Raw genomic sequence first — 26228 nt, 5'->3', positions numbered from 1 at the left:
ACCCATATATATGCTGTCTAGAAGAGACCCACTTCAGACCTAGGGACACATACAGACTGAAAGTGAGGGAATGGAAAAAGATATTCCATGCAAATGGAAATCAAAAGAAAGCTGGAGTAGCAATACTCATATCAGATAAAATAGACTTTAAAATGAATAATGTTATAAGAGACAAGGAAGGACGCTACAAAATGATCAAGGGACCAATCCAAAAAGAAGATATAACAATTATAAATATATATGCACCCAACATAGGAGCACCTCAATACATAAGGCAACTGCTAACAGCTATAAAAGAGAAAATCGACAGCAACACAATAATAGCAGGGGACTTTAACACCTCACTTACACCAATGGACAGATCATCCAAAATGAAAATTAATAAGGAAACACAAGCTTTAAATGACACAACAGACCAGATAGATTTAAATGATATTTATAGGACATTCCATCCAAAAACAGATAACACTTTCTTCTCAAGTGCACACAGAACATTCTCCAGGATAGATCACATCTTGGGTCACAAATCAAGCCTCAGTAAATTTAAGAAAATTGAAATCATATCAAGCAACTTTTCCGACTGCAACGCTATGAGATTAGAAATCAATTACAGGGAAAAAATGTAAAAAACACAAACACATGGAGGCTAAACAATACGTTACTAAATAACCAAGAGATCACTGAAGAAATCAAAGAGGAAATCAAAAAATACCTAGAGACAAATGATAATGAAAACACGATGATCCAAAACCTATGGGATGCAGCAAAAGCAGTTCTAAGAGGGAAGTTTATAGCTACAATCCTACCTCAAGAAACAAGAAAAACCTCAAATAAATAATCTAACCTTACACCTAAAGGAACTAGAGAAAGAAGAACAAACAAAATCCGAAGTTAGTAGAAGGAAAGAAATCATAAAGATCAGAGCAGAAAAAAATGAAATAGAAACAAAGAAAATAGCAAAGAACAATAAAACTAAAAGCTGGTTCTTGGAAAAGATAAACAAAATTGATCAACTATTAGCCAGACTCATCAAGAAAAAGAGGGAGAGGACTCAAAAAAAAAAAAAAAGTTGGAAGTATAAGAGTTTCACCTACCTGAGAAAGATCAATGAAATGATTGGCTTCTGCCATCACCTTCACTCGGAAGTTTGTGCCATCATCTGGGCTCAGGGCATAACAGAATACCTGAAAGGCAGCACATAGTATATTTAATAACCTTGGCTCAAATCTTTCCAAAAGACACTGGGCTTAACACCTAAAGGTGACTATAAAGCTACCACTGTGGGTTTGTTTGGTTTTATAAATAGTGACTCTAGAGCAACACTAGTCTTACCTCAAATTTATCAGGATTGTGCATGCCTGGAATAGACTGCATAAGATGAGAAGTAGGATGATTCCCAAAGTCAGAACTCACATATCCTACACGCAGCCGACCATCACTGAGCTTCAAGTCTTTTGGATGTTCATACGGTGGTTTATGAAGGACATTTATCTACCAATGGAATTCAGTGCTTGTTAGTAAAGTTGAGTCTATATGTAAATTTTCATCTAGGAAAACTGACTAGAAGCATACCTGTTAGGAATGGTATGCCCAGAATACTTCTTTAATTCATATAACCAGTCTAATACAACCTTAGCAATTTGTATAATATGCTTCATACTTTGACCTGTTCCTGAGGCCTATGAAGTAGCCCAAGCAAGTTAACGTTGTAGGAAGGAAGCAGAGTGGAAAGAGCATGACAAACCCTGCATTTTAGAAAATTCTGTAGGGAAGCATTTTTTAAAAACAGAATTACACCTAGCACTCTGCTCTATTCTGCTGAGAAAATTCCCACCTTTGATCAAGTACTGCTCTAATTCTCAAAGGTGAGTAGAAAATACCGAACACTTCATTAAAAACTATGGTTTCAAAATTAAAGGAAAACACCATCAGCCTACTGTTAAGTATTTCAGTTAAGGATTCCACCTTATAGAATGGAAGGGGTTATGATCAAGACAGGACACAATGGGAGGGGGGCTTCTGGGCTGGCTCACGAAGCTTCATTTCTCAACTTGGGTGGTAAACACCGTATGATAACTCATTAAGCCATAAATTTGATTCATGTAGTTTTCTGTATCTGTGTTTTACTTTACAACGAAAAGATTAAAACGAAAGACTCGCACCTTATCCAGGCAGAGGTTCCCATGCCTCTCAGCAATAGCTTTCCTGAAGCCATGAGAAAGAGGATATAGCATACTATGATGAGGATGCACAGAAGGCAACCTATTCTTCTCTAACTGGTCAGCCACAATGCTGACCAACTTCTTCATTCGTTCATCATAGTCTGTCCAATCACAGACAATCTAGAGGAGGCAAAAAGAAGTTATTATCCAGAAAACCTTACTCCAAGACTTAACATCTTATGTGTCTTTGGCCTAAAGTAATGTCAGATAACCCATTAAAAAACACTGTCTCCAGCCAAGCTTGGATTAATATGGCACATAACAACTAAAAAGTGATTACAACCCTGAAAGCCAATTACTGGCCTGTTATTCTTTACCTGCAGGCAATGAGCCAGATTACAATAAGCGTCAGGAAAATCAGGTTTAAGCTTCAGAGCAGTGCGATAAGAAGCAATTGCTTCTGGAATATTCCCTGAATCCTGGAAATAAATAAAGTGGGATGGTTAAAATTTTTCCTAAAATTAAAAACATTAGGTGCTAAGATGCATATATTGTAATAAAATATATATAAAAAATAGTACCTTGTGAATGGAAGCCAGATTGCTGTGGGCATCCGCAAATGCAGGGTTAATCTGAATGGCACGAGTATAACACTGCAAGGCTCCCTGAACATCCTGCATCTCCTTTAGAGTGTTTCCCATATTAGAGTAGGCATCAGCAAAGGTAGGACTGATTCTAAAGGAGAGGACAAAGATTTTATTTCTCTAGTACAAAAACCTTTAACCCCCTGTAATATTAATTTAGTCTGCTATTATGAAAAGTCCCACATACCAAATGTGCCAAATGCCAAACCTTTAAAAACTTAGAAGAAAAAAATAAGGCTGTGAGTCTCTTACCGAATAGCCTCCTTATAATGCATCAGAGCTTCCTGCAGTTTTCCCTGCTGCTGCAATACACTTGCTAAATTTGAATGGGCAGCAGCAAACTCTGGGAAGACCTATAAAGATTCAAGATGATAACTGAGGTTTAAAAAAGAAATAACTGCTAAAACAGCAGTAATAACTTACCACAACAAGAACTTTGCTCAAGCACCTTTATATCCCTACACTTCTCTCCACCTTCTCCAAGTCTACTCATTCTTCAAAGCCAAGTAGTTCAAATTCTACCTCTTCCTTTATTTTATACCTCTCCGTGTTTCAAAACATAATGAGGTAGACCTCTCCTCATCTTAGTTTATGCTGGTAACTCTAGCATCTCTCTCTTCAAAACTCCTACCACACCTACCAACCAACATTACAGTCATCAGGTACTGAAATTATATATTTACTGGTAACTCTTCTTGAACTCTAGCTTACTGTTTAAATTTTTTGTGCCGATCTTATCTACCCATAAAATAACAAACTCAATGTTAAGGATTTTCTTGAATGTCACACAGGACCTCACTCATACCTTAGGTACTCAATTACTGGTTCAACGAATGATTCACCCACTATCTATTTTTAAAAAAGAGGTGGATGACATGGCAAACTTAATTGCCTTCCCTCTACTATCACACAGACAAAATACCCAGCCACACCACCCTCAACATACTTCTAATGCTTTACGATACAAGCGAACTGCCTCTTCAATGTTTCCCTGTTCTCGTTTGATATTGGCTAGGTTATTCAGAGAGTCTGCATGGGTGGGACACAGCCGGAGAGCTGTATTATAACAATCTTCTGCTTCGGCAACCTAAAAAACAAAACAAACTATTCAAAAACCTATATAGAGGAATCACAGAGCCACCACTGATATTGTTCTAACAATTGCTTAGTTAAGCCTAATGGCTGGTAATATTCCAGAAAACAGGTATTTTTGCTATTCTTCCTCTCATCTACAACTCCGAAATTAAACAATTTACCACCTCAATATTTAATGACAATATGTACAAAAATGACTTTTTTTTAATCCCATCAGGTAACAAAGAAAGAGACTGAATAAAAATCCTTACACTGCCCTTCTCTTTGAGAGCGTTGGCTAGGTTGCAGTAAGCATCAGGGAAATGTGGTTGCAATTCAATAGCTCGCCTGTAGGTGTCTATTGCCAGATCTATCAGGCCTTGCTCATAGTATACACAAGCCAGGTTGCCATGTACCACTGCATGATTTGGACTCAAGCTTAGGGCACGAAGGTAAGCTGCCACAGCTCTATAAACAGAAACACACAGACACACAATGCAACTAACTTTTAATGGATGCTTTGTTACAATTATTTCATTCTATACTATATCAAAGTATATCAATTATAACTAGTTACAATTAATTCATGCCATACTACATTTAACCTCAAAAATCAAAATTGCACCTTTATAAAGTGTATTTTTACACTGAAAAATTTTCTATACCCCCATAAGAAACAGACTTTCCTTTGACAACAGCAACAAAAAGTTAAAAGTCAGGATTTACTTAGCTTTCTGAATCAGATAGAAGGAATAATTTAGTCTAAAAGATAACCATTTCAATAGTTTTACAATAAAGGAAATTTCAACTAAACTCCTAGTGAAAGGATAATGGCTTTGTGAAAAGCCAACAATGAAGTCAGGCAACAATAAACCTATAATAAAAGGTAATACAGCAGACCTGAGCAAGGGAAAGCAACATAGTAGAAAAGGAAAGTGTATTTCAATGACCCACTGTGATAATTTCAGTCTAAACTCTCAAGTGTTGATACAACAAAAACTCCAAATAGAACATTCCCTCACCTGTCAAAAATCCGTGCCTCTTTCAAGACATTTCCTAAATTGATATAAGCATCCAGAAAATTGGGGTCAAGGGTGACAGCCTAAAAATTGCAAGACAGTTACTTAGAGCAAGTTAGAATTTCAGATTAACTTCCCAATTACAATTTTTTAGTCAGATAATTTTAGACCTCCAATTACATTTTCTAGTATAATTAAATCTTATTTCTTTCATTTTTAAAACCCAATTATTTTAGTACCCACTCATTATTCACAAATCTCAATGTTATCAAAATAACTTCCCATGTAATATAAGAGCAAAATGTGTCCTGAAGGGAAAAATTTTAAATTGGGTCTGCTCCAATTTTATTGAGCTGAACACTTCTCATGGTTGGCCCCATTTTATTCTCAATTAATCAGCCTAGCTCTTCTAGAAAATAATGGCAGGAAGAAGCAGCAAGCTCTAACTGAAAAAGGAAATACATACCTCAGTAACTACAACTGTATACTCAGACCTTAGTAAGATATGTAATTAGAGCTGTATACTCAGTAAGATACATTACTTCAAGGGGATACTAACCATTAAATGGTTCATTCAAATAGTTCTGAAGCTGTCTTAAAATATGACCAGATATATCTACAGCAGTAATTCTCAACCCTGGCAGTATATTAGAATTCACCTCCTAAATGGAGCCTGGGTTCCATCATAGGCCAGTTAAATCAGACCCTCTGAAAACGGGGCCAGGATATCCATATCTTTTACAAGCTCCTCATGTGCAACCAAGGAGAACCACAGAGCAAGAGAGTAGGTACTACTATAGTGTAATGAATGGAAACCTGAACTGAAATACTGAAAAGGTAAAGGTAATGAGTAACTGTGAATATATTTAAGATTCATTAAGAACATTCCTCTTCACTTAGATGGCAACTCTGCTGCACTTAACTTACTTAGATTGCCTATAGTAATAGATGTCCACCCCAAAAATTTAACTTTTTATTATGGAAAATTTCGAATATATACAAAAGCAAAGGAATATAACAAACCCCCAAGTCTCCATTACCCAGCTTCAACAATTAAAAAATCATATTCAATTTTATTTAATCTATATTCCAACCTAACTCACCGTCTTCCCAGATCATTCTGAAGCTAATCCCAGACATATCAGTTCATTCGAAAATATTTCAAAATATATTTTAGGGACAATACAGGAATACTTTTTCCTTCTAACATAACCACAATACCAATATCACACCTAAAAAAGTGACAGCAATTCCTTAATATCAAATATCCATTCAGTGGTCCAATTTCTGATTAACTTTGATTGAGGATCCAAATAAGACCCATACAATTAACATGTCTTTGTGAGTTTCTTTAAATCTTAAATTAAAAGTTTAATTTAAATCTCCATTTTTATTCCTGTAATTTGTTGAAGAAATCAGATCACTGTCCTATACAGCTTCCCATAGTTTGAATTTGCTGACTGCACCCCTATGGTGTCCTTTCCCTGTCCCATGTATTTCCTGTAAATTGGTAGAACTACAAGCATAATCAGATTTGGGTTCTTTTCTCTTTTTGCAAGGCTACTTCACTGGTGGAAGTATTTACTTCTGTCACAAGGTACAAAATGTGGTTTTGTCTCTTTTTTTTGCCACTGATAAATGCCTAAATTTATTATTGGTGATACTCTGATTCTATCATTCCTACTTCATTTATTAGCTGGAACACTTGTATAAAGAGAAACTTCCCCCACCAACTACTGGGTTACCCTGATGTCCAGTTCATACAGGAGAGAGAGGACAATTGTTTAACCAGTTCTCAAAATGAGTTGCTCCTTATCTTCCAAAGATGACCCATGAATTTCTTCTTAGTATAATTATACTCATGAACTTAAATGTATTTGATAAGTTTCAATATATTTCAGTTATTATTCCCATTGATGCTCAACTCCCATCTTTAGCCAGTAGGAGCCTCTTCCAGTTGCCTCCTGAGTCCTTTTGACATAAATATATCAAAACTTCCTTGCTTTCTGGCACAACAAGGCACTCCAGATTATTTTTGTACATTTCCTGCCCCAGATCTGGAATCAGTCTTTTCACCAAGAAACACTGCTTCTTTACAGTAAAGCTGCCCGTTTAAAAAAAGAATTTTTAATTACTAAAGTACATTTTCAATGCTAAACTGGAAACTGCCATGTACCATCCAGCAAATGCTGCAGTACTGTCAGAGAAACAAAGATATTATGTGACTAATTAAGTAAAGGCCTATTATTTAGTTCTAGTAGAAACACCCTGCATACATAAGCACTTCAAAAATACCAATTATTAATTTAACGACTAACCTTTTCAAAGTGATGAATTGCAAGCCAAATCTCCCCTTGTGCATTGAAAACACAGCCAAGATTACTCCAAGCTACTGCAAAGTTCGGTTGCGTCTCAATTGCTTTCAAATAACATGCCTTAGGAGGGGTTAATGAAAGAAGATGGGAGGGGAAGGAGGTAAAGGGAAGGGGGAAAATTTATAAAGGGAAAAAAAAAAGATTGGGGGAGGGGGGAAGAAGGTGATATCATTATTCCTTCTCTGACCAGCCAAAAGTGACCCTGCAGCATAGGCTCGCTTGCGCCAAAACTAATGCGCTGCCACAGCTGGCTGCTCCTGCGCCTGCGCCACCAGAACCCAGGTGCAAACCACCATGTTCAGTTCTGCCAACCAATGACCAACCCTTACACTGGAACTTAACTGGAAAGTCAGTTGCCTTAAGACTCTATGCTGGACTTCTCTTATCTGAACACCTAAGGGCTCTTGCTACGTTTTCAAGTGGTATCTGGAAGGCACCACTTAAGGCTAAGTTCCTCCCCCCCTCCCCCACCCAAGTTTCCCAAAGTCTGTTCTAAGATGTGTTAATAGTTATGACTGGAAAAAAGGATTTCACGATCAAATAAATTAGGAAAACAGAAAACAGGTTTCTTGACTACAGGACTTCCCTAAGCCTTTAATAGTATATACACGGTTCCCTGAACTTAGTTGACCATGGAACTCTTCTTTCATTGGGCATTTTATGAGAATACCTATAAAACACATTTTGGGAAATGCTGCTCTAAATAAACAATAATGTTCCTCACTAACATCAAAACTATGCTCTAAATAAACAATAATGTTCCTCACTAACATCAAAACTATGCTACTGAGGAGGAAAATGCTTTTCTGACAAGCCAGATATCATAAGGCCAGGCTATAAGTCACATCCTCACAATGCCCGTCTCCCAAGGGGGACTGAAGCTGAAACCTCATATGACAGGACTGCACCTAGGTTGAGGTCCCTGTAATGCGAGCGCAAACATCGCTTGCGCAACCTAACAGCATCGCACTGCGCAATCGCTGCGAACTGCTGCGCTACATAGAACACCCCTAGACGCAGCAAACGGCCAACCAGATCCATTAATCTACTAGACAGGCCCATAGAGAATATTTGTTTAATGAGATTAGTTGGACTCGAGGTATGTTAAAACCCAATTTTATCCAAAAAGGCTACAAAATAGGACTGAGGGAGCCAGTCAATCAGATTACTCATCTAGTCAACCGTTCACAGGGGCTCATTTGCACGCATTGCGCATTAACGCTGCGCAGCCTTTGCGCTACTGCAGGGTCACAGCGCATCATCAGAAGAGCAGAATGCTGCAATCCAAACAAAGAAGAAAAAAGGAAAAAATGAACAACAAGAAGAGTTAGAAGCTTTTACTAGTAAATTATCTCTAATAATTTTTAATATCAATTAACTTTTACTTATCTTTGACAGAATTGTGGCTATAGTATAAAACATTCTCTTACATAACTTGCTTGTAAATAAAATTATTTTAAGCTGTTTCTGAAGCCACAAGACAGAAGATTCAGGCATGGAGGCAAATTGTTTTGCTGTGGCAGTTACAAACCCGTTACCATATTTCTCATCATGTGACTTTTCGGTGCGTTCCTTGCTGGAAGAGGAGGAGGTGTGTGTCTGCCCTAGATCCAGGCCTCGAGCTCCCTTCAGCGAGGCACCTTACGCATGGAATAGGAGGTTTCACCCACCTGAAACCTTCTAAATACAATATCAATGGTGAAAAACCAAAAACAAGAGAGAAAATAAAAACAAGATCATTAGTAAAAGTTCAACAAAGCAATTGAAATTCTTTGGATGTCTATTACATATGGGAATGAGGACAGTCTCAAGTCTGTAATATGGGAAACATGCAGAAGGGAGAGGGTTAATCAGGGCTATTGCATACAGCAGGGATTTTTGCTGGAAGAAAGGCTCTTCATTTTCTACAAAGACAACTTAATTTTGCTTCCATCTACTAGGAATATGCTGGCTTGAATTTTCAAATGCACTGATTACAAAAGAAATACATTGCATTTCACTCAAGAGTATTTTCTTGTTCACTAAGTTCTCACAAAAACAGAATAACATTTTTCAAACTAGGTGTCTCCAGAGCTCTGAAATAAAGAAGTCAGCAACCTAAGGCAGGCGCAACGTCTCAGCCTAAACCGATCTCTAAAGCTGCAGTGAAGTGCAATTCATGTTAGCTGTCCGCTTGGTGGGGTGACAATTAATAGAAGCTTACCAAATATTTGTTCTATAAATTACCAATTAGATTTATCAGCTAAGATTGAAATCAATTACAATTCATTAGCTGGAAACCTACATAAGGTTAATCCAAAGTGTCAGCAGAATTTATGAGCTATGCACTTAAAACTAGTGCCTTTTAACATCAGATGGTGCTGAAAAGCCTTCTCCCTCCCTGGATGAAGCAGTCAAACAGACAGCTACGCTGCGCATACACTCCACGTATTAGCATGCGCGTGGGGCTCAGAGCAACAGGTGGGAGTTTCAGAAGCATTCTGGTTTCTCCCCACTCCTCACCCCTGCAGCGCGGTTGCGTAAGGTGGCTTGTAACAAGACAATTTCATTTATAAATTTAATTTAAAATTATACCAAAAGCTTTAATAACCCAACCTGGTGTTCAAATTCATTATTTGGAAACACAGAATGCTAAAAGCCACCTTTCCACTTGGGCAAGTTTTCTTTCGATCAGTCCATTTCCCAAACAAACCAGCTTTGTCCTTCTGACTTTTTTTTTAAAGGAGGTGGGATGGGGAGGAATAAAAGAAGGAAGTAAGGAAGAAAAGAAGGTAGACAACTAGGATTGGAAAAGAGGAAACAGGAACTTGGGGAAGGGAGTGAGGACAAGAAGGGGCAGGATGTTCCAATTATTAATTTGCAATCATTTAACAGCCTTTCTTCCACTGTAAAAAGGGTGAGGAAGATGAAGGGAGGAAGGTTAAATAAGAATTTTAAATGCCAGTATTACAGGGTAACATTTGGATGAAATTCTTCTCCACTTACAAGCCACAAAGGACTTAGAAGAGCAGCATTTTCAATGGCACCTGCATCATATAGGAGTCTTGAGCCAAATCACAGGCGCTCTGCTTGTCACCAGCAGGCAAGCCTCAGATTTGAAGGAATGTTATTTATTCCCACATAAGATCATGATGGAGCCCACTGTTATAAAGATGATCTAGCTCAGCAGAAAGGCTCCAAAATGTTCAGGTTCTTGCTTTACCCCCAGATTTAGAACAGATATGCCAAATCCTGGCCCTGCTCTAGTCTGAGGCAATTCATGCCATCAGTTTTCCTCAGTTTCATAGGACTGTTTTGTGAAGATAGCTCAATGAAGAGTTGAAGACTTGGCAAAAAGTACAAGTATCCATAACACTGATGTTTAAATGTGTTCTATCAAACACCTACCTTGGCTTCTTCCAAGCGACCCAGGGCTTTGAGCAGGTTCCCCAGGTCACTGCGAACACAGTACAAATCCTAGAAACCCAGAGATACTCTGTCATTAATTATACTCTGCTTTGTCAACCAAAGATATCTTGAAATTACTTTTACGTATCTAGCTCCATCATTTTATTGTCAACTAGAGATACTGCTTGACAAATTTAAGAACAGGAACACAATCCCCTCATCCTCAATTCCAAATTCCAAAAAAATTTTAAAACTCATTTGATGATTAAATCTGACTTGAACTGGCATGAAGTTATTTACAGAATTTATTGATCACACTTAATGTGAATATGCATACCTTTTGCTGCAGAAATATAAATGTGTTTTACTAGAAGGTGTTGCTCCAGACATACCTGGGAGTCATATATGGTATTATCATCTTTCTAAAATCCTAAAAACTCTGAATTTTAAGACGCATTTGATCCCACCAGTTTCAGATAAAAGACTATGGGCCTTGCTATAGCTTCTCCTCTCCCCAAATGTTAGTCACGTTAAAAAAAAAAAAAAAAAGCATCAAATGTTTGTTCAACTATTTTGTTCAAGGTTATGATGAACTACTACTACATCGAGGGTCAAAAATTTTCCATAGTGGAAAAAAGGACTTAGCTGTGATTAGTTATTGGCAAACCTACCCTTAGGCTGTCAGAGTATGCAGAAAACTTGACTTCATTTCACTATTAGACAAAAGGATTACCATCCAACCAAAGCTTTAATCCTGGCACCTGGCACTAGATTACTCATTAGTATTAACTGCCATTAGAGTTGAGTGGGCGAATAATGAAAAGCAGTCGACTCGGCTTTTTATTAGCAGCACAATTGTGTTGCTAGTCATCTGACTCACCAGTCCGTTCATCAGTATGAAAGACACATCAGAACAGTGAGCTTAAATTTTTATTTGTCCTTGGTTTGCCTTGTCAGTCAACAAGCAAAGACAATGGCAATAAGGAGTAAGCTTATCATTCCAAACTGTTCCACGTGTGGAAGAGCCTGACACTAAGTCCTAGAAAGTGAAATTTTGTCAACTGTGCCAAAGTATCATCATATATACTACTCTATGTGCAACTGTATTATGGTTTCCACAATCAGGTGATAATTTTACTGATAAACAGCTTTTGTGATTGTATATTATCATCCATCAAGTGAACAAAAAGTCAGCCAGCAAAGAATAGGCTGCCACAGAACACCCTTATGGTTGGCCATACTGAGTCAGTTCCATGAGCTACCTGATCTGTCTGTCCATGGAGCAATGACTAGTGTTTTGGGAGAAAATGGTGGTCTCCCGTGACCTCAAGCACAAAAGGCTAATACTAATCCTCATAGGTATCATTAATCTTACTACAGACTTAGCATCCTCTAATAAGTCTAAGTATTTTTCAACCCTATTTATACTCTCAGAAGTAATGAATTCTATAATCTTGCTATCTACTTTGTATGATTTTTCCCCCCTAAACTTTAAGGGCTACCGTTATGTTTTGGCAGACCATGACTGAACAATCCAATCTGTTCAAACAAATTCCTTCTACTATATCTCATTATCGTGGTTATACATCTTTGGACTTTTACCAATTCCTATGCCTTTTCTGAGCCATAATAATCAGAAGTCTTGCAATAATTCTCCAACAATGACCCTAATGGACTATACATCTTAGCCAACTGTTGCATAATTTTACCCTCTAGTTTCTATAAACTCTTGGATGCATGCCATCCAAGTACTGACAGTGTATGTGTCTATATTTAGTTATATCATCTAGACCCATTACAGCATACTAAATCAAGTTAACACAATGCCCACAGTTAAAAATAGATTATCTTCAAGATCACTATAAAATAATCAATAAGGCAGTTTTAGAAAAAGGTAAAACATATCATATTAAATATAATAGTGAAATCCAATTCTCCCATTGGAAATCTAAACCTTCATGCATGAATAACTAATTTCCAGAAAATTCAAGGATACCACTATTCTCCCCAAAGTTCAAAACCTAAGACATCAGTTCCGCTTCATTAGTCACAATGAAACAATATCTGCTAAGAGAATCACAATTCTCAAACCCAGCCCATTGTGTCCATTCCTAGGTTAATATCTTCTATGCAAACCTTTATTCAATTCAACAATATGCCTGGAACTGTAGGGAAATAAATTAATAGAATCCTTATCTTCAAAGGGCTTACAATCTATGTGGAAAGACAAAACACATACATATTAAACAGCCACATAGTGGTAAAGAAATGAACTCAAAGAAGAAATTTTAAGCCAGGCCTTAAAGGATGAGTACGGTTTTAACAGACAAAGGAGGAGGACATTGCAGACAAGGGAAAATACTATGAATAAAGGTAAGGAGATGGAAATGAGTAAGAATCTGCCGTATAACAACCCTTCCTGAGATAGCATTTATTTCCCGCCTTTCCTCCTAGAGCCCCCCACCCCCACCCACAACATCTATATACACACGAAATAAAATCAGGTTGATTAAAGCCTACAGTAGTTCTCAATTGCCTCTCAAATTAAATTCAAACTCCTCAGCCTCTATTCTTTCTCAATCTTCCAATTGACTCTCCTCTACTACACTCACTTCTTGTTACTACTTGACTCACCACTTCAGCCAAGGAAGTCTACTTGCTATTTACCTTCCTACAGAATGCTTAGGTTATAAGCATCCACTCGAGAAAATCTTCTGATTAATACTCCCTAAGAATAATCATCTGAGGAGCTTACACCTTTTTTCCTTTATGGGTCAGGTCCTGTCTCATATTATAATCCACAACTCCCCCCACAACACATCTCCCCAATTCCTAACAAAGCACTGTACACACAATAAGCACTCAAGTATTTAAATATGACATTTGCACAGCAAACTTACAAAAAGCAGAGCAGAGAGGGACAGAAATACAGTTGACCCTCTGCATCTGTAGATGCAGAAACTGTGGACTCTTGAGGGCCAACTGTACTACACCACTGTTTATAAGGGGCTTGAGCACCCACAGATTTTGGTATCCGTGGGGGGTCCTAGAACCAATCCCCCACGGATACCTAGGGATGACTGTATAAGGTTTTCTACAGTTTAGCTGTATGACTGAGACTCGCAACAGTAACAAATAACATGACAGTAACACGTGATGGTCAGGATGCCAGTAGCTCTCAGTGCTATGCATCCACAATCAAAACAGAAGCAATGGTTCAAAAACCTATAGACTCAGAAACAGAGTTCCTTAGAGCAACTCAGTATTATAGCCATCTTACAAAGAACATTTTATACATAATTCATAAAAGGGATTGCCAAGCATGGGCAACTCTAGTGAGTTATCATGTGAAAGATTACCAGCTGCAACAGCACCTTCAAATACAATGGACTAATATTTTAGTGAAATTATTAAATCACCCAATATTACAGAAGCCAATTCAGAATGTAAAAATATGAAACAGCTCTACTTCTTAAAAGTAATTTCTATAATCAAGTCACAGAATAACTTCTAAACTGACATACCATTAACTTAAAAAGACAAACACTATTGAAAACAGGTTGCCAAGACCACCACCTTAACATTTTACTTTTTCACTACTGCAAAACCAAAATAACCTGAGTTTCTTTAACTATTTTTCATAGAATGCCAACTACATCTGTGATTCAGGCCAGCAATGCACTGCCAACAAGAGCACAATCTAGGAACAGACTCAAGATTCTCTGTCAGTACTGAATTGACACAGGCATTTGACAGTAAGCTTAAATCTAGTTAAGACTAGATACCCTGAAATGAATTAAAACATGATCACTACGGTATATTTAGGTGAAATCAAGGCAGTAGGCACAGTCCCTTTTTCATTCTTACTGGTAAAAACAGAGAAATAAAGCAGCACCTTCCACTAAAAGAAACAGAACCAGATGGGAATGCACAGCTGTTCAATGCCTTCAAGGGGTAGTCCCATGATTTATTTTAGTATTATCTTACTTCTTTGGTAGGGCACAATGATAAGCTTCCTGTTAACAGGTTAAATATTGAAAAGCATGGTTCTGTCTCCCACTTTAGCTTCCCCTTCTCATCATACTCCTACAGTTTGGTATACTGTCAGCAGCAATGACTGCTCTGCGATACATGTAGGCAACTGGAAACCTGAGCAAAGGGGATCAGAGTTCCAAGGTGTTTGGGCCCACGGCTGTGTAAGAGGGCACAAGTGAATGTATACGCAATCAACAAGTGAAGGATGGAACCAACCTTAATTAATAAAGGGAAAGAATTTACTGTGACAATTAGGTACACAAGTGAGCCCTGAGCCTTGGCAAGAACAAGGTGCAAGCCCCAGTGGCAGCACATACAGGGTTCCCTAAAACTTTCTGTAACTAGCTAGATGGTACTGCAATAAAAATTACAAAAAAGTCACTCAAATTTACATATATATGCATTGAGTATCTCCAAAAGGATACATAAGAAATTAGTTTCATCAGCTACCTCCAAGAAGGGTAGCTGGGAGACTTTTCACTGTATCCATACAAAAAGCAATAAATAAAATTTAAAATTTTATAATCAAAATTAACGGAAAAAACAACTGTTCATAGATATGATAAAAAGTGATTTCAGATCTTTGCATAAACTACTATATTAAGCTTCAGTTTCCCACCTGTAAAATAAGGATTAAGGGACAGCAGAATGGTTTTCAAACTGTGCTCAAGGGCTGCCTTGAGGGGTGGATGCCCTCTGGGTACCCAGATAAAAAGGGCTTCCTGGGGCTTCCCTGGTGGCACAGTGGTTGAGAATCTGCCTGCCAATGCAGGGGACATGGGTTCGAGCCCTGGTGTGGGAAGATCCCACATGCCGCGGAGCAACTGGGCCCGTGAGCCACAATTACTGAGCCTGCGCGTCTGGAGCCTGTGCTCCGCAACAAGAGAGGCCGCGATAGTGAGAGGCCCGCACACCGCGATGAAGAGTGGCCCCCGCTTGCCACAACTAGAGAAAGCCCTCGCACAGAAACGAAGACCCAACACAGCCATAAATAAATAAATTAATTAATTAAAATTAAAAAAAAAAAGGGCTTTCTTTATTTCTTCTCTCTACAATGTTTGCTTTCAAGATATTCAGACTCAGCTTTTAATATCCACTTCACCATTGCTAGCTGTTTGATCCCAAGAAAGTTAACATAACCCCTGAGTCTGTTTTTAAGTGGTAAAATTGGAACAGATACCATCTACTTTGAAGGATCATTGTGAGCATTAAGAAAGACCAACGTCTGAATGGCACAATGTCTGAGCACTTAGTAGACTTTCAATAAATGGTAGCTATAATAGTTAATTATTAACCACTTCAAGGGTTGGTGCAAAGCTAAATGTTGATGACGTAGCTCAGAAACATATTCTTAAATGTTTTCTGGATTCCTATAATCTCCCTCTTTATCACTTTCCTGTTATGTCTATCTTACTTCCCTAACTACATCAAAAGTTCTAAGGGCAAGTCTTACTTTTTCTGTGTACCTTCCAGAAACCCTAACACATTGTGAACTTAATGTCTGCCAACTGGGCCTCACTTGTTCCCCGGAAAACATCTGCAATTTAGACAAAAAAATTTTTAGAACTAATCAAAAGCCTGGTGTGCATACTATCACCTCTATTCTACCACTTCTAATTATGTAGAAAGAAAAGAGAATAGGATATTGAGGAAAAAAATTTGCAGCCTAGTTTTCATGTCACGGATCCATATACTGACATCTTAACTATTCTATATTACAGATTAAGGCCCTTCTTCCACTATTCCTTGAAAATCAATTAACTGTTGCAAACATGTTATAGCAGAAGTTACCCAAATTTAATCAAAAGAGCCCAAAGAAACAATGTCATGTGTTCTGTACTTTTACGGGCATTATAAAGATAGACGTAGAGTTTCTTGCAATAAGGATAATTTTTATGCTCTCAAATAACTTGCTAGGTAAAATAATTTTTTTTAAAACATAACACAGACCTGAGTCAAAGCCATTTCACCATTTTAAGTAGACAAAACATTTCCAAACTCTTGACTTTTTTCCATGCAAAAACCTATTTTAGTGTCTAAAGTATCAAACTGTTTCTTTCTAGGCTTTTGTGAAGGGAAAATAATAACCATTAAAATTATACTCACAGGATTGTACTGAAGAGCAGAGACGTAAGCTTGTACTGCCCCTTCCATGTCGCCTGCTGCTACCAAAGCGGCTGCCAGGTTAATATAACCATCGATGAAATCTGGTTTGAGACGCAATGCATGCCGGTAATGCTCAATTGCTTCCTGCAACTGCCCTCTTTCCTTGTACACATTCCCCAAATTCGAATAGGCTTCTGCCAGAAGAGGGTTCTGTTTAATTGCCAGAGTACTAAAGTGGGCAGATCTGGAAAAGGGGAAAAGTATTCATGCATGGGTATGCACGTTACAGAAAGAAGGTATGGCCCATATGCAACTCAAACAGTTTCTGAAGATCCTGTGTATTGCTCATTATATAATAATACATTATCTTTTAACTAGCGCATAGTAGGAAAATTTTTGGAAATCAAAGTTTTTCAGAAGTGGAGGCATTCCAGATTTCAAATTGGAACACTCTTTTTTCTTATGAGATAAAATTCTTAACTAGAGTCTCATTACCAAACTGCCTCATTGTAAACCATGATCGTTAAGATCAAGAATAAAAATGCTATGTGCGTGAGTCTCATTTTCCATTTCTTGAAAAGATTCAATGACGCACACCTTTAAATATCTAAATAAGCCAAAATGACAATTTATTAAAAGGATAAGAACACAGATTCTTCCCTTTTGATTAATTCAACTGATTAGCTAAAAGTAGCACATCATAATGACTTGATGGCATCTGCAACTTGAACCACATATGCACCTCCTACCACAGCATATACACCTTCATCTCTGAGCATTTCTGTCCCTCAAGCTGACACATCTTACAAAGGTGAGAGTGGATGCTCAGATGTATACTAAGAATAATTACCTGAACAGAGTTTTAAAAAAGCAGCAGACGTAGGTGGAAAGAACTAGAAAAGGTCCCTAGTCATACTGATAATATAACCACCACCACAAAAGGAGGGAGGAAAAACTGGCAGCTGGGCATGTCACAAGTGGGCAAGAGAGCCGATGTGCGTTGGTGGCTCCAGGTGAAACCCAGTACTGGAAAAATTTCAAGTTCAAATATTTAAGTATCATTTTTCAAGCTTAGCACCCAGAGGCAGCAATCACCAGCATCACCCCCACATCTCCTACCTGTCCAGCCTTCGACACTGGAAGTGTATAGATGAAAGTAATAAAAGTACACCAGTATTGTCTGGCTCTTGTCTCCAGAGCTGCATGCAGTGTCTCTCAGCTGCCTCAAAATCTCCTGCCTGATATTCTCGATGTGCCAACTCTGCTAACCCTTGGAAGGAAAGCATACGTTTCGTTGGTTCTGGAGAATCATCAAAACATTTGAGGGAAGGGGGGGGGAAACAAAAAGTTAGAAATGCAAACAAAAAAATGTAAAAATATGGTATATTAAACTTAAAGATGAAAATGCTTGAAACTATGTAAAGCACTAGAGTGTTCTGCACGTTACTGATACCCCCAAGTTAATATCAAGTGCAGAATTAGCATTTTTAGAATTCACCCATTAACTTTCTTTCCCAGACCAGACAGAAATATTTACTTCCAAAGGAGATTACATAATGACAAAAAATACTTCGTATTTTTAAATTACAAATCAGAAGTGGCATCTAAAGATTCACGAAACATTCCTCATACCTTAGTTAACACAGAAAAACAAAATATAAAACATGTGATTTGCAAGGTCACATAGATTTAATAATGTCAGAATAACCTACTGGGAAACTTAATACTTTGTCCCGTGTTCTAGGTTGGATCTGTGGGGCGTGGGGTACTGGTAACAATCTCTCTCTTAACCTGGGTTGGGGGCACCAGATGCGTAGTGAACTCAATTATATTGTTGCTTTTGTATATTTCACAACTTAATTTTTTAATTACTTTAAGGGCAACACTAGAAACAAGCATACGAACAAAAAACTAAAAGTCAAGGTGCTATTTTTAAAACAGCTGATAAACAAGATGAATTCATCTGTCAAGAGCCAAAATATTTAAAGGGATCATCAAACATTTTAAATAAAGACCCAAGATTACATTGCTCCTCTACCATCCCAAACTCACACTGAGACCAAATTAGCTAAATCCCACCCACGCTGGTTTAACACTAGCATTTTCCAAAGACCTCTGATACTGACTAAAGGATTAAGACACTGCAAACAACCCTGTGTAAACCAAGCAGTTACCTACAACTACAATGATTTTTTAAAAGAATGGGAAAACACTAAAATATAAAACCATTCGATAAAGCACAACAGAATAACAAATGAAAGCACTTTGCTGTGTGTAAGTGACTTCGTTCAGATATATAAAGATAAAGGGTATACATCTAAAGCCCAGAGAGGGAAAACAACAACAAGCTACCTAAGTATCAATTGTAAATACTTACTTAATAATACATTACTGGGAATTTGACCACACCGCTTTAACTAGATAGCGTGGGAAACCTTGTACAAATTACTTAAATTCTACCAAGGTCAGAGTGACAAGCTCAAATTTGAGCCTAGACCCCCAATCATTAGAGCTGGTGAGCGAACTGTATTCACAGGAACGCAAAGTAAATTTCCTAACAGAATGCACAGCTAGCTGACCACTAACATAGGAGCAGAGAGACCTGCATCCAACTCTGGGGGCGGTTTATATCTCTGAGAGAAACTAGAAAATCACATTTTAGACAAGCCTCTAGAACTTCCTAGCTCCTTATTTTAAGACATTATTAACTTTTCAAGGCCGCCTGCTATTTTAACGCTCGAAATGACAACTTCCTCAAATAAAATAACACGTAGAAAAGGGCAGGCTAGTACAGGAGAATCTAGGACACAATCTTAAATCTTTAAAAATCCCTGAGAAGGAGGGGAACACTGACTAATAACTAATCCCACTACCTACAATCATGGATAAGACAATTGAAAATTCACTTCTTAGTGCGCAATGTTCAAAAACAATAAAACCCTTGACACATCTCAACTGAGAAATCAACAAAAAAATAACCTCGTGGGAAACCTTAGAACCGCAGCCCAATCCCCCCTCCTTCCCGCCCCAAATAGCCTCAATATGGAAAGGCAGCTGAAGGACACTCCTATAATTTGGTTGTTTCCTTATTTTTAGTACCAAATACTCTCGACTAATTGTCTAAAAGGGCAACCGCCTTGCACTTGTGCAGCTACACTCCAGTTGCTTTACAAACTCTTCAAGCAGGGATGAAAACTTAAAAAAAATACACCCCCTATGAATAAAGAGATACCGGACTAAAGAATGGGGATGGAAGACCCAGAGGCGGCGGCGGAGGAATACAGGGAGAAAGTAACACAAAGCGAGAAACTGGCGGGCAGGATGGTCAACGCCAAAGCCCCAACACCAGGGTGGTTTCTCCCCAAGGGTAGGAAGTGGACCGCAGGGCTGGCAACCTCGCGAAGGAAAGGGTGTGGCTCCCTGCGGGAGGGGAGGGAGGAGGACAGGGTGGGAAATCCAGGCTGGGGGCAGCGGGTGGAATTGAGCGATGGCAAAAGGAACCCCTGGAAATTTCCAATCGAAACCGGGGCCACTCAACCGAAGACACAGCAGAAAGGCGCTGCCCGGCAGGGTGCTGCTTCCAAATCCTCTCTTGTCGAGGTTACTCGAAGCACACCCAGGAGCTTGTGCTCGTCCTTGGGGTGATACAAAGTGAGGATACGATTACCTCGGAACGGCACCCCCGCCCTCGATTGACAGAGGACCACCAAATCCGGCTAAGGGGAGCAGGGTGGAGGGGGACGTGGAGGGGGAAGAGGAGGGGGCGGTGAGCTGAATTAGGAGAGAATACGGCGGCGAAGGCAAGTGAAAGGCAGCGAGAAGGGCAGGGATTCCAATGCACTCCATTCCGAGACATCCTAAGCGCGCGCGTGTGGAAGAAGCGTCCCGAGAGAGTAGAAGGCTAGAAAATGCATAGGATTACAAAGCAAGAAAGGAAGCAAAAAACAAGCAAGCGAGAGGAAATGTTTAAGGAACGGACGACAGCAGAAACCCCGATCGGATGCCGGTAGACGACGAAAAGCTCAGCGATGCCACTGATGTAATGGGGATGGCTAGAGGGAAGGGAGTGATGAGAGGCAGAGGACGGCGCGAGACCCCAAGGGGGTGTCTGCCAAGGTAGAACAGACACCGGTACCTGTGCTGTCGGCCACGTTGCCCACGGAAGACGCCATCTGGAGCTTCTGGAGGGAGTGCGAAAAGGGGGTAATTGAGTCCCGCTGCCGCCACTACTGGCAAGAATGTTTCTAGAGGTAGCAAATACAAGGGCAGCAGCCGTACCACTGCTTTGGCAGGCTTAAGCGGCGGCAACAGTTACATACACTGAACCTTAGGAACTCTGGTTGGCTATCTATCTCTCACGGTCTTGAAATGGCGGCGACGGCTCCTCGGCCGAGACAACACGGACCGGAACTACTTTCTGTTACAATCAAGTACCAGCGCGGAAGTAGCGCGGTAACCACTTACGTCAAAATGACTATAATCAAAGTCACTCTTTCCTATGTAGCCTTCCGCACAGGGCCCATTGCGACAAACACGATTTGTGTCGAGAGCGCATGCGAGCAACCCTGTCAACCCGACTCGCGGCTAGGGCACTGTCTGGGGCAGGACCGTCCAAGTTTTCTACTAGCGAAGCGGAAGGTGAAAAAGAAACATACACATGATGGCTACATTTTTGCCAGAGTGGTAAAGTATAGTCCACTACCTAGCCAAGAACGTAGATTTTAATAGAAATGCCGAAGGCATCTACAAAAGTTTCATCAACTTTATTTGTACAAAAAAGGATAGTTACAAGGTTGATGAATCAATTCTGAGCAAGTAAATTTAAATGGTTATATTTCAAAGGCCGGGATTCAAAACGATGGCGGAGAGGGTTCCAATTAGAACACATCTTAATTCTGATTCCAGCCATTGATTTAAGCACTTTGATGAAAAAGATTGAGAGTTTCACAGGGCCAAGTTGAACCCAAGCATCTCAGATTTGGGCCATATAGCCCGAAATTTCCAAATCCTTTTGGTGTTCAGGATAGTTTTGCCCACAGTATTATGGCAAATGCTTCATAACTCGGGGACATGCTGAGAGTTTGCACTCCAAAGGCAGCAGCCATAAAAATGTTAAAGACGATTCATATTCGTCAAAATCCATGACCCTTCTGAGTTGTGACTTCATTTCCACCACGTAGCTCTGCAGAACGTTACAATCGGTGATATCATTTAACTCAAGGCAGCTCAACAATGATAAGTGGATTAATTTGCCATCTACCTAAACCACACGTCGAGATTGAAACTAAGTTGCCTCCACTTATTGAACAAATCAGTACTTTATGATCCTCCTGCAGTTTCAAGTCCACTGTTCAGACATTTTGTCACATTGGTATTAACTTATATCTCATCTCTTGTTCCAGGAAGGATTTGAGGTAGCTTGCCACATCAGCAAGAAATTATAAACCAATGGAGGCAACAAGTTGTGCCTCTCGGAGCCTTCTTTTTTCCAAAAAAAAAAAAAAAGTCCTTGATCTAAGAAAACAAGTCGGTGAATTTCTTCAAAATGTTTCTACTACCTAGCCAACTGACTACACACACACACACCCTTAAGTCCTCAAATTTTGCTTCAATTTCTTTGAGACAGTTCACATACTGTTAATTATGGATATGGGCACAGAGGAAATTTGTAATATTGATCATTTCTTCTATCACATCCATAATTACGAGTCAGATGCAGTGAAAAAGACAAAGTTCACTACACAAACTCTCCTGGAAATTGGGCACCAACCTCTTCTCTTAATTTGATTTAACTGGTAAAACCTTTTTCTCCCCGCTCCCCCCACCCCCACCCCCACCCCGGCATAAGTGTTCCATCTGTGGTGAATAAAATCAGCTTTTCAACTTTTAGAACGGACTTCTCAGATTCCACTGGCAGATGTTTAGGCCTTACTGATTAGTGGGTGCTAGCTAATTAAGTAAAACTCTTCTTCTTGTTAAATGCCAGATTATGTTCCCAGCCAGGCAGGCTATTTGGCCCATCCATACTTGTGGTCTAAGTTTCCTTATCCTGAGAGGAGTCAAAGGACGCTGCTGTGGAAAGCTGGGTGGTGGGGCTCACAGTGATTCAATAAGGAAAAACTCCTGTTGGAGTCTCAAGAACCCCCTCCAGGTACCTTCCAGCAGTAGCACCTGGAGGGTTTAGTTGGAAGGACTTATAAGATAAACGCATCTTCTTTGGCCAATCAAGTAACATTTACTAGAGTGCAAGGCACTGTGGGAGACACAAAAATCAGCAAGACAAGATCTTTGCCCTCAAGGAAATTGAAGCCCAGTTAGGTAGACACAAAAAGCCACTAGAGCATAAAACAGAAGAGTATTATTAAGGTGATAAAATACATCACTGTCTATAAATATCTGAGGAGGGAACAGTCACTTCAGGCTGCAGGAGGGTGACCAAGAAGGCCTGACCTGGGCATTGATGGGGGTGCTTTTGTGTGTTCTCTTTCACACTGATTTCTGTTTGTTTGTTTTCCTCCCTTTTATGGGCAGCAATTCTAAATTCAGAATCACCTAAAATAAACCAGGCGCTTCTTCCACCGCAATCCCAAACTTTGACACCGTAATAATACCGCTAATGGTGTATTCGTTTTCTGTTACTGTCTCGCAAATTGCCCACCAATTTAGCGGCTTGAAACAACGCACACTTCAGAGCAGTCGCGCCAGCGCTCGGCGAGGGAGCCGGAGACACGCTCTGGCCGCCGCCGCCGCCGCCGCCGCCGCCGCCGCCGCCGCCGCCGCCGCCGCCGCCGCCGCCGCCGCCGCCGCGCAGTTGCCGCTGGAAAATGGCTCCAAAGGTTCAATGAAGCTGGAAAAATACATAGATGTAGCGCCGCAGGCTCTCCAGATGTTTGGGGATAATATTCCAGAGAGAGATCGACCCCCACCCCCCGGAGTAGCTAACCATTCATAACGAAGAAAATTCGTTTTAAAACCTTCCGGAAATCTTTGAGCTCGAATAAAAGTAAAGAAACTGATTTCATGGTAGCACAGCAACCATCACTAGCCAGTGAGTTTGGAAAAAATGATTCCTTATTTGGTAGCTGCTATGGTAAAGACATGGCCAGCTGTGATATCAACAGGGAAGATGAAAAAGGTAGAACAAAATAGATCAAAGACTGAAAGCCTAATGGGTACATTAAAAAGGCGGCTTTCTGCAGAACAAAAGCAGAAAAGCAAGGGGAGCACACCCTCTGGGAGCTCTGCCAGATGAGGATACGTTTTCCTCTCCTCAGCACCAATAGTCTTTAAAGATGCGAGAGCTCAAAAGACCAATAAGGTCCACTTTCCTCGTCAATCATCACTATAGTCCTACCCCGTAGTCTCTTGACCTACAAACTCTGAGGAGCGGTGTATCAAAATGGAGGAAGTGAGATTCAAAGCCCTGTTTCATTCTTCCAATCCAAATCCAACACGGAAGGATGTCTGAAAAGATTTTCACAGTCTTCAGCCTGAAACTGTGTGCCGAGAACAAAATAATTCATTAAAGAGTTCAGGGGCTTCCCTGCTGGCGCAGTGGTTGAGAATCTACCTGCCAATGCAGGGGACACGGGTTCGAGCCCTCGTCTGGGAAGATCCCACATGCCGTGCAGCGACTGGGCCCGTGAGCCACAATTACTGAGCCTGCGCGTCTGGAGCCCGTGCTCCGCAACAAGAGAGGCCGCGATAGTGAGAGGCCCGCGCACCGTGATGAAGAGTGGCCCCTGCTTGCCACAACTAGAGAAAGCCCTCGCACAGAAACGAAGACCCAACACAGCCATAAATAAATTAATTAATTAATTAAAAAAAAAAAAGAGTTCAGAATCTCAGAATGGAGATTTGCGTCTTCACCACAATGAACACGTGCCTGTAGTTATTGGACTTACCCGTCAAGACTGCGTTTGGTATTCTGTGCCTAGAAATGAGGGGGATGTATGCTTTGGAAGGATCGCCTATTGTCTGGACAGTTTTCCCATGGAAGTTTCTGCAGTTCCTTCTCAAGCGGGAGAGAACTCTTTCTCCAAAAATGAAAACGAGGACCTAGTCGTTGCCCCAGAGATCTTTGTGGACAAGTCTGTGTATGGCTTGTTCATTGGCACCTCAGGTGTCACACTGCAAAGCCCAAGAGTGAGTCATGATGATGTCCCTCCACACTCACCATTGCCACCTCCAATGCAGAAAAATCAAATCCAAAGTAACGTTGGTGGACTTACCAGCACAGATGTCCATGTGTCTGAAAGTATACGTGCTATCATTTGAATTTTGATCCTGACTCTGCTCCTGTGGTTGCAAGAGTTTCTTTTTTTTAATTTATTCATTTTTAAAATTGATTTATTTTTGGCTGCATTGGGTCTTCATTGCTGCGTGCAGGCTTTCTCTAGTTGCGGCGAGTGGGGGCTACTCTTTGTTGTGGTGCACGGGCTTCTCATTGCGGTGGCTTCTCTTGTTGTGGAGCACCGGCTCTAGGCGCACGGGCCTCAGCAGTTGTGGCTCACGGGTCAGTAGTTGTGGCTCGCGGGCTCTAGCTCTAGAGCACAGGCTCAGTAGTTGTGGCACACGGGCTTAGTTGCTCCGTGGCATGTGGGATCTTCCTGGACCAGGGCTCAAACCCATGTCCCCTGCATTGGCAGGCGGATTCTCAGCCATTGCGCCACCAGGGAAGCCCAAGAGTTTGTGACTCAGTGGAAAGTAGTGGTCTTATGGTTGTGACAAGCTTTGCAGAGAAGCTGAGAAAACTTGTGAAATAAGGATAGTGCTGGGGACAAATCACATGCTGGGAGACAGAAGGAAATCTAGCAAATGTGCCAGATGGTTCTTTTCTTGCTCCGGCTAGTTCTGATGACTGTTACCTTTTAAGCTCCAGCTTTCGCTTCCATGGTAAACACTTCACACTAGAATTGAGCACTCAAATGTTAGGTTTTGCTTTTATGAACAACCAGATGTGGATGGACAATTTGCTGATCTAATTAAACATTCAACCAGGGACTCTGAAAATGGAGCTTTTTGTTATTCAAGGTCTCGGTTGCCTGGATATGCAATTTACCCTGTCAGACTGACCAACCAAGTATCACGATTCCTGCAGGTGCTATTTTGTTATATGTCAGTATATCAGAATAGACTTATTTCAAAAACTGCCTTTGCCAAACAAAATGAAGAATTATTGACAGGAGAAGCATTACTGAAAGATTAGGAGAACCCTGCATCGTGCACTTTGGGTTCCAGAAAAAGACTGAAATATAATGTACAAACTTTCATTACTATCAAAATCTTTTGCTGCAATAACTGTTAAAGATTTAGGTGAAAAGAGTAATCAATTTGTTTAGGGGTGGGGCAGTATTGCCAATGTGTCTTGAGTTTATTTTTGGTTCTTTAAAAAGGAAAGTCTTGAGGTTTGAGAAGTGTGAATTG

General features: G+C 40.0%; 1 protein-coding gene and 1 pseudogene across 5 annotated transcripts in view; one reads left to right on the top strand and one right to left on the bottom strand.

The window, feature by feature from the left end:
• OGT (O-linked N-acetylglucosamine (GlcNAc) transferase) overlaps positions 1-21195 on the bottom strand; it is a 37412-nt gene extending 16217 nt beyond the window's left edge. For 3 of the 5 annotated variants that reach the window (XM_061179165.1, XM_061179166.1, XM_061179167.1), the window contains exons 1-14: positions 20938-21195; positions 17922-18102; positions 16803-17046; positions 10662-10730; positions 7218-7334; positions 4903-4982; positions 4153-4348; positions 3753-3893; positions 3059-3159; positions 2744-2897; positions 2540-2641; positions 2163-2342; positions 1333-1491; positions 1095-1184 (exon numbers count right to left, since the gene is read on the bottom strand). In XM_061179165.1, coding sequence (XP_061035148.1) covers positions 1095-1184; positions 1333-1491; positions 2163-2342; positions 2540-2641; positions 2744-2897; positions 3059-3159; positions 3753-3893; positions 4153-4348; positions 4903-4982; positions 7218-7334; positions 10662-10730; positions 16803-17046; positions 17922-18102; positions 20938-20974 — 1851 coding nt within the window. In that variant the 5' untranslated portion in view covers positions 20975-21195. The remainder of the gene's footprint in view (positions 1-1094; positions 1185-1332; positions 1492-2162; positions 2343-2539; positions 2642-2743; positions 2898-3058; positions 3160-3752; positions 3894-4152; positions 4349-4902; positions 4983-7217; positions 7335-10661; positions 10731-16802; positions 17047-17921; positions 18103-20937) is intronic. The other 2 variants (XM_061179163.1, XM_061179164.1) reach the window with 2 other exon arrangements.
• Positions 21171-26002, top strand: LOC133081803 (suppressor of cytokine signaling 6-like; annotated as a pseudogene).
• The last annotated feature ends 226 nt before the right edge of the window (positions 26003-26228 follow it).

Source organism: Eubalaena glacialis, chromosome X (genome assembly GCF_028564815.1).
Source record: "Eubalaena glacialis isolate mEubGla1 chromosome X, mEubGla1.1.hap2.+ XY, whole genome shotgun sequence".
Lineage (NCBI taxonomy): Eukaryota > Metazoa > Chordata > Mammalia > Artiodactyla > Balaenidae > Eubalaena > Eubalaena glacialis.
Note: the sequence above shows the minus strand (reverse complement) of the source record. Positions and strands in the feature narration are given on the sequence as shown.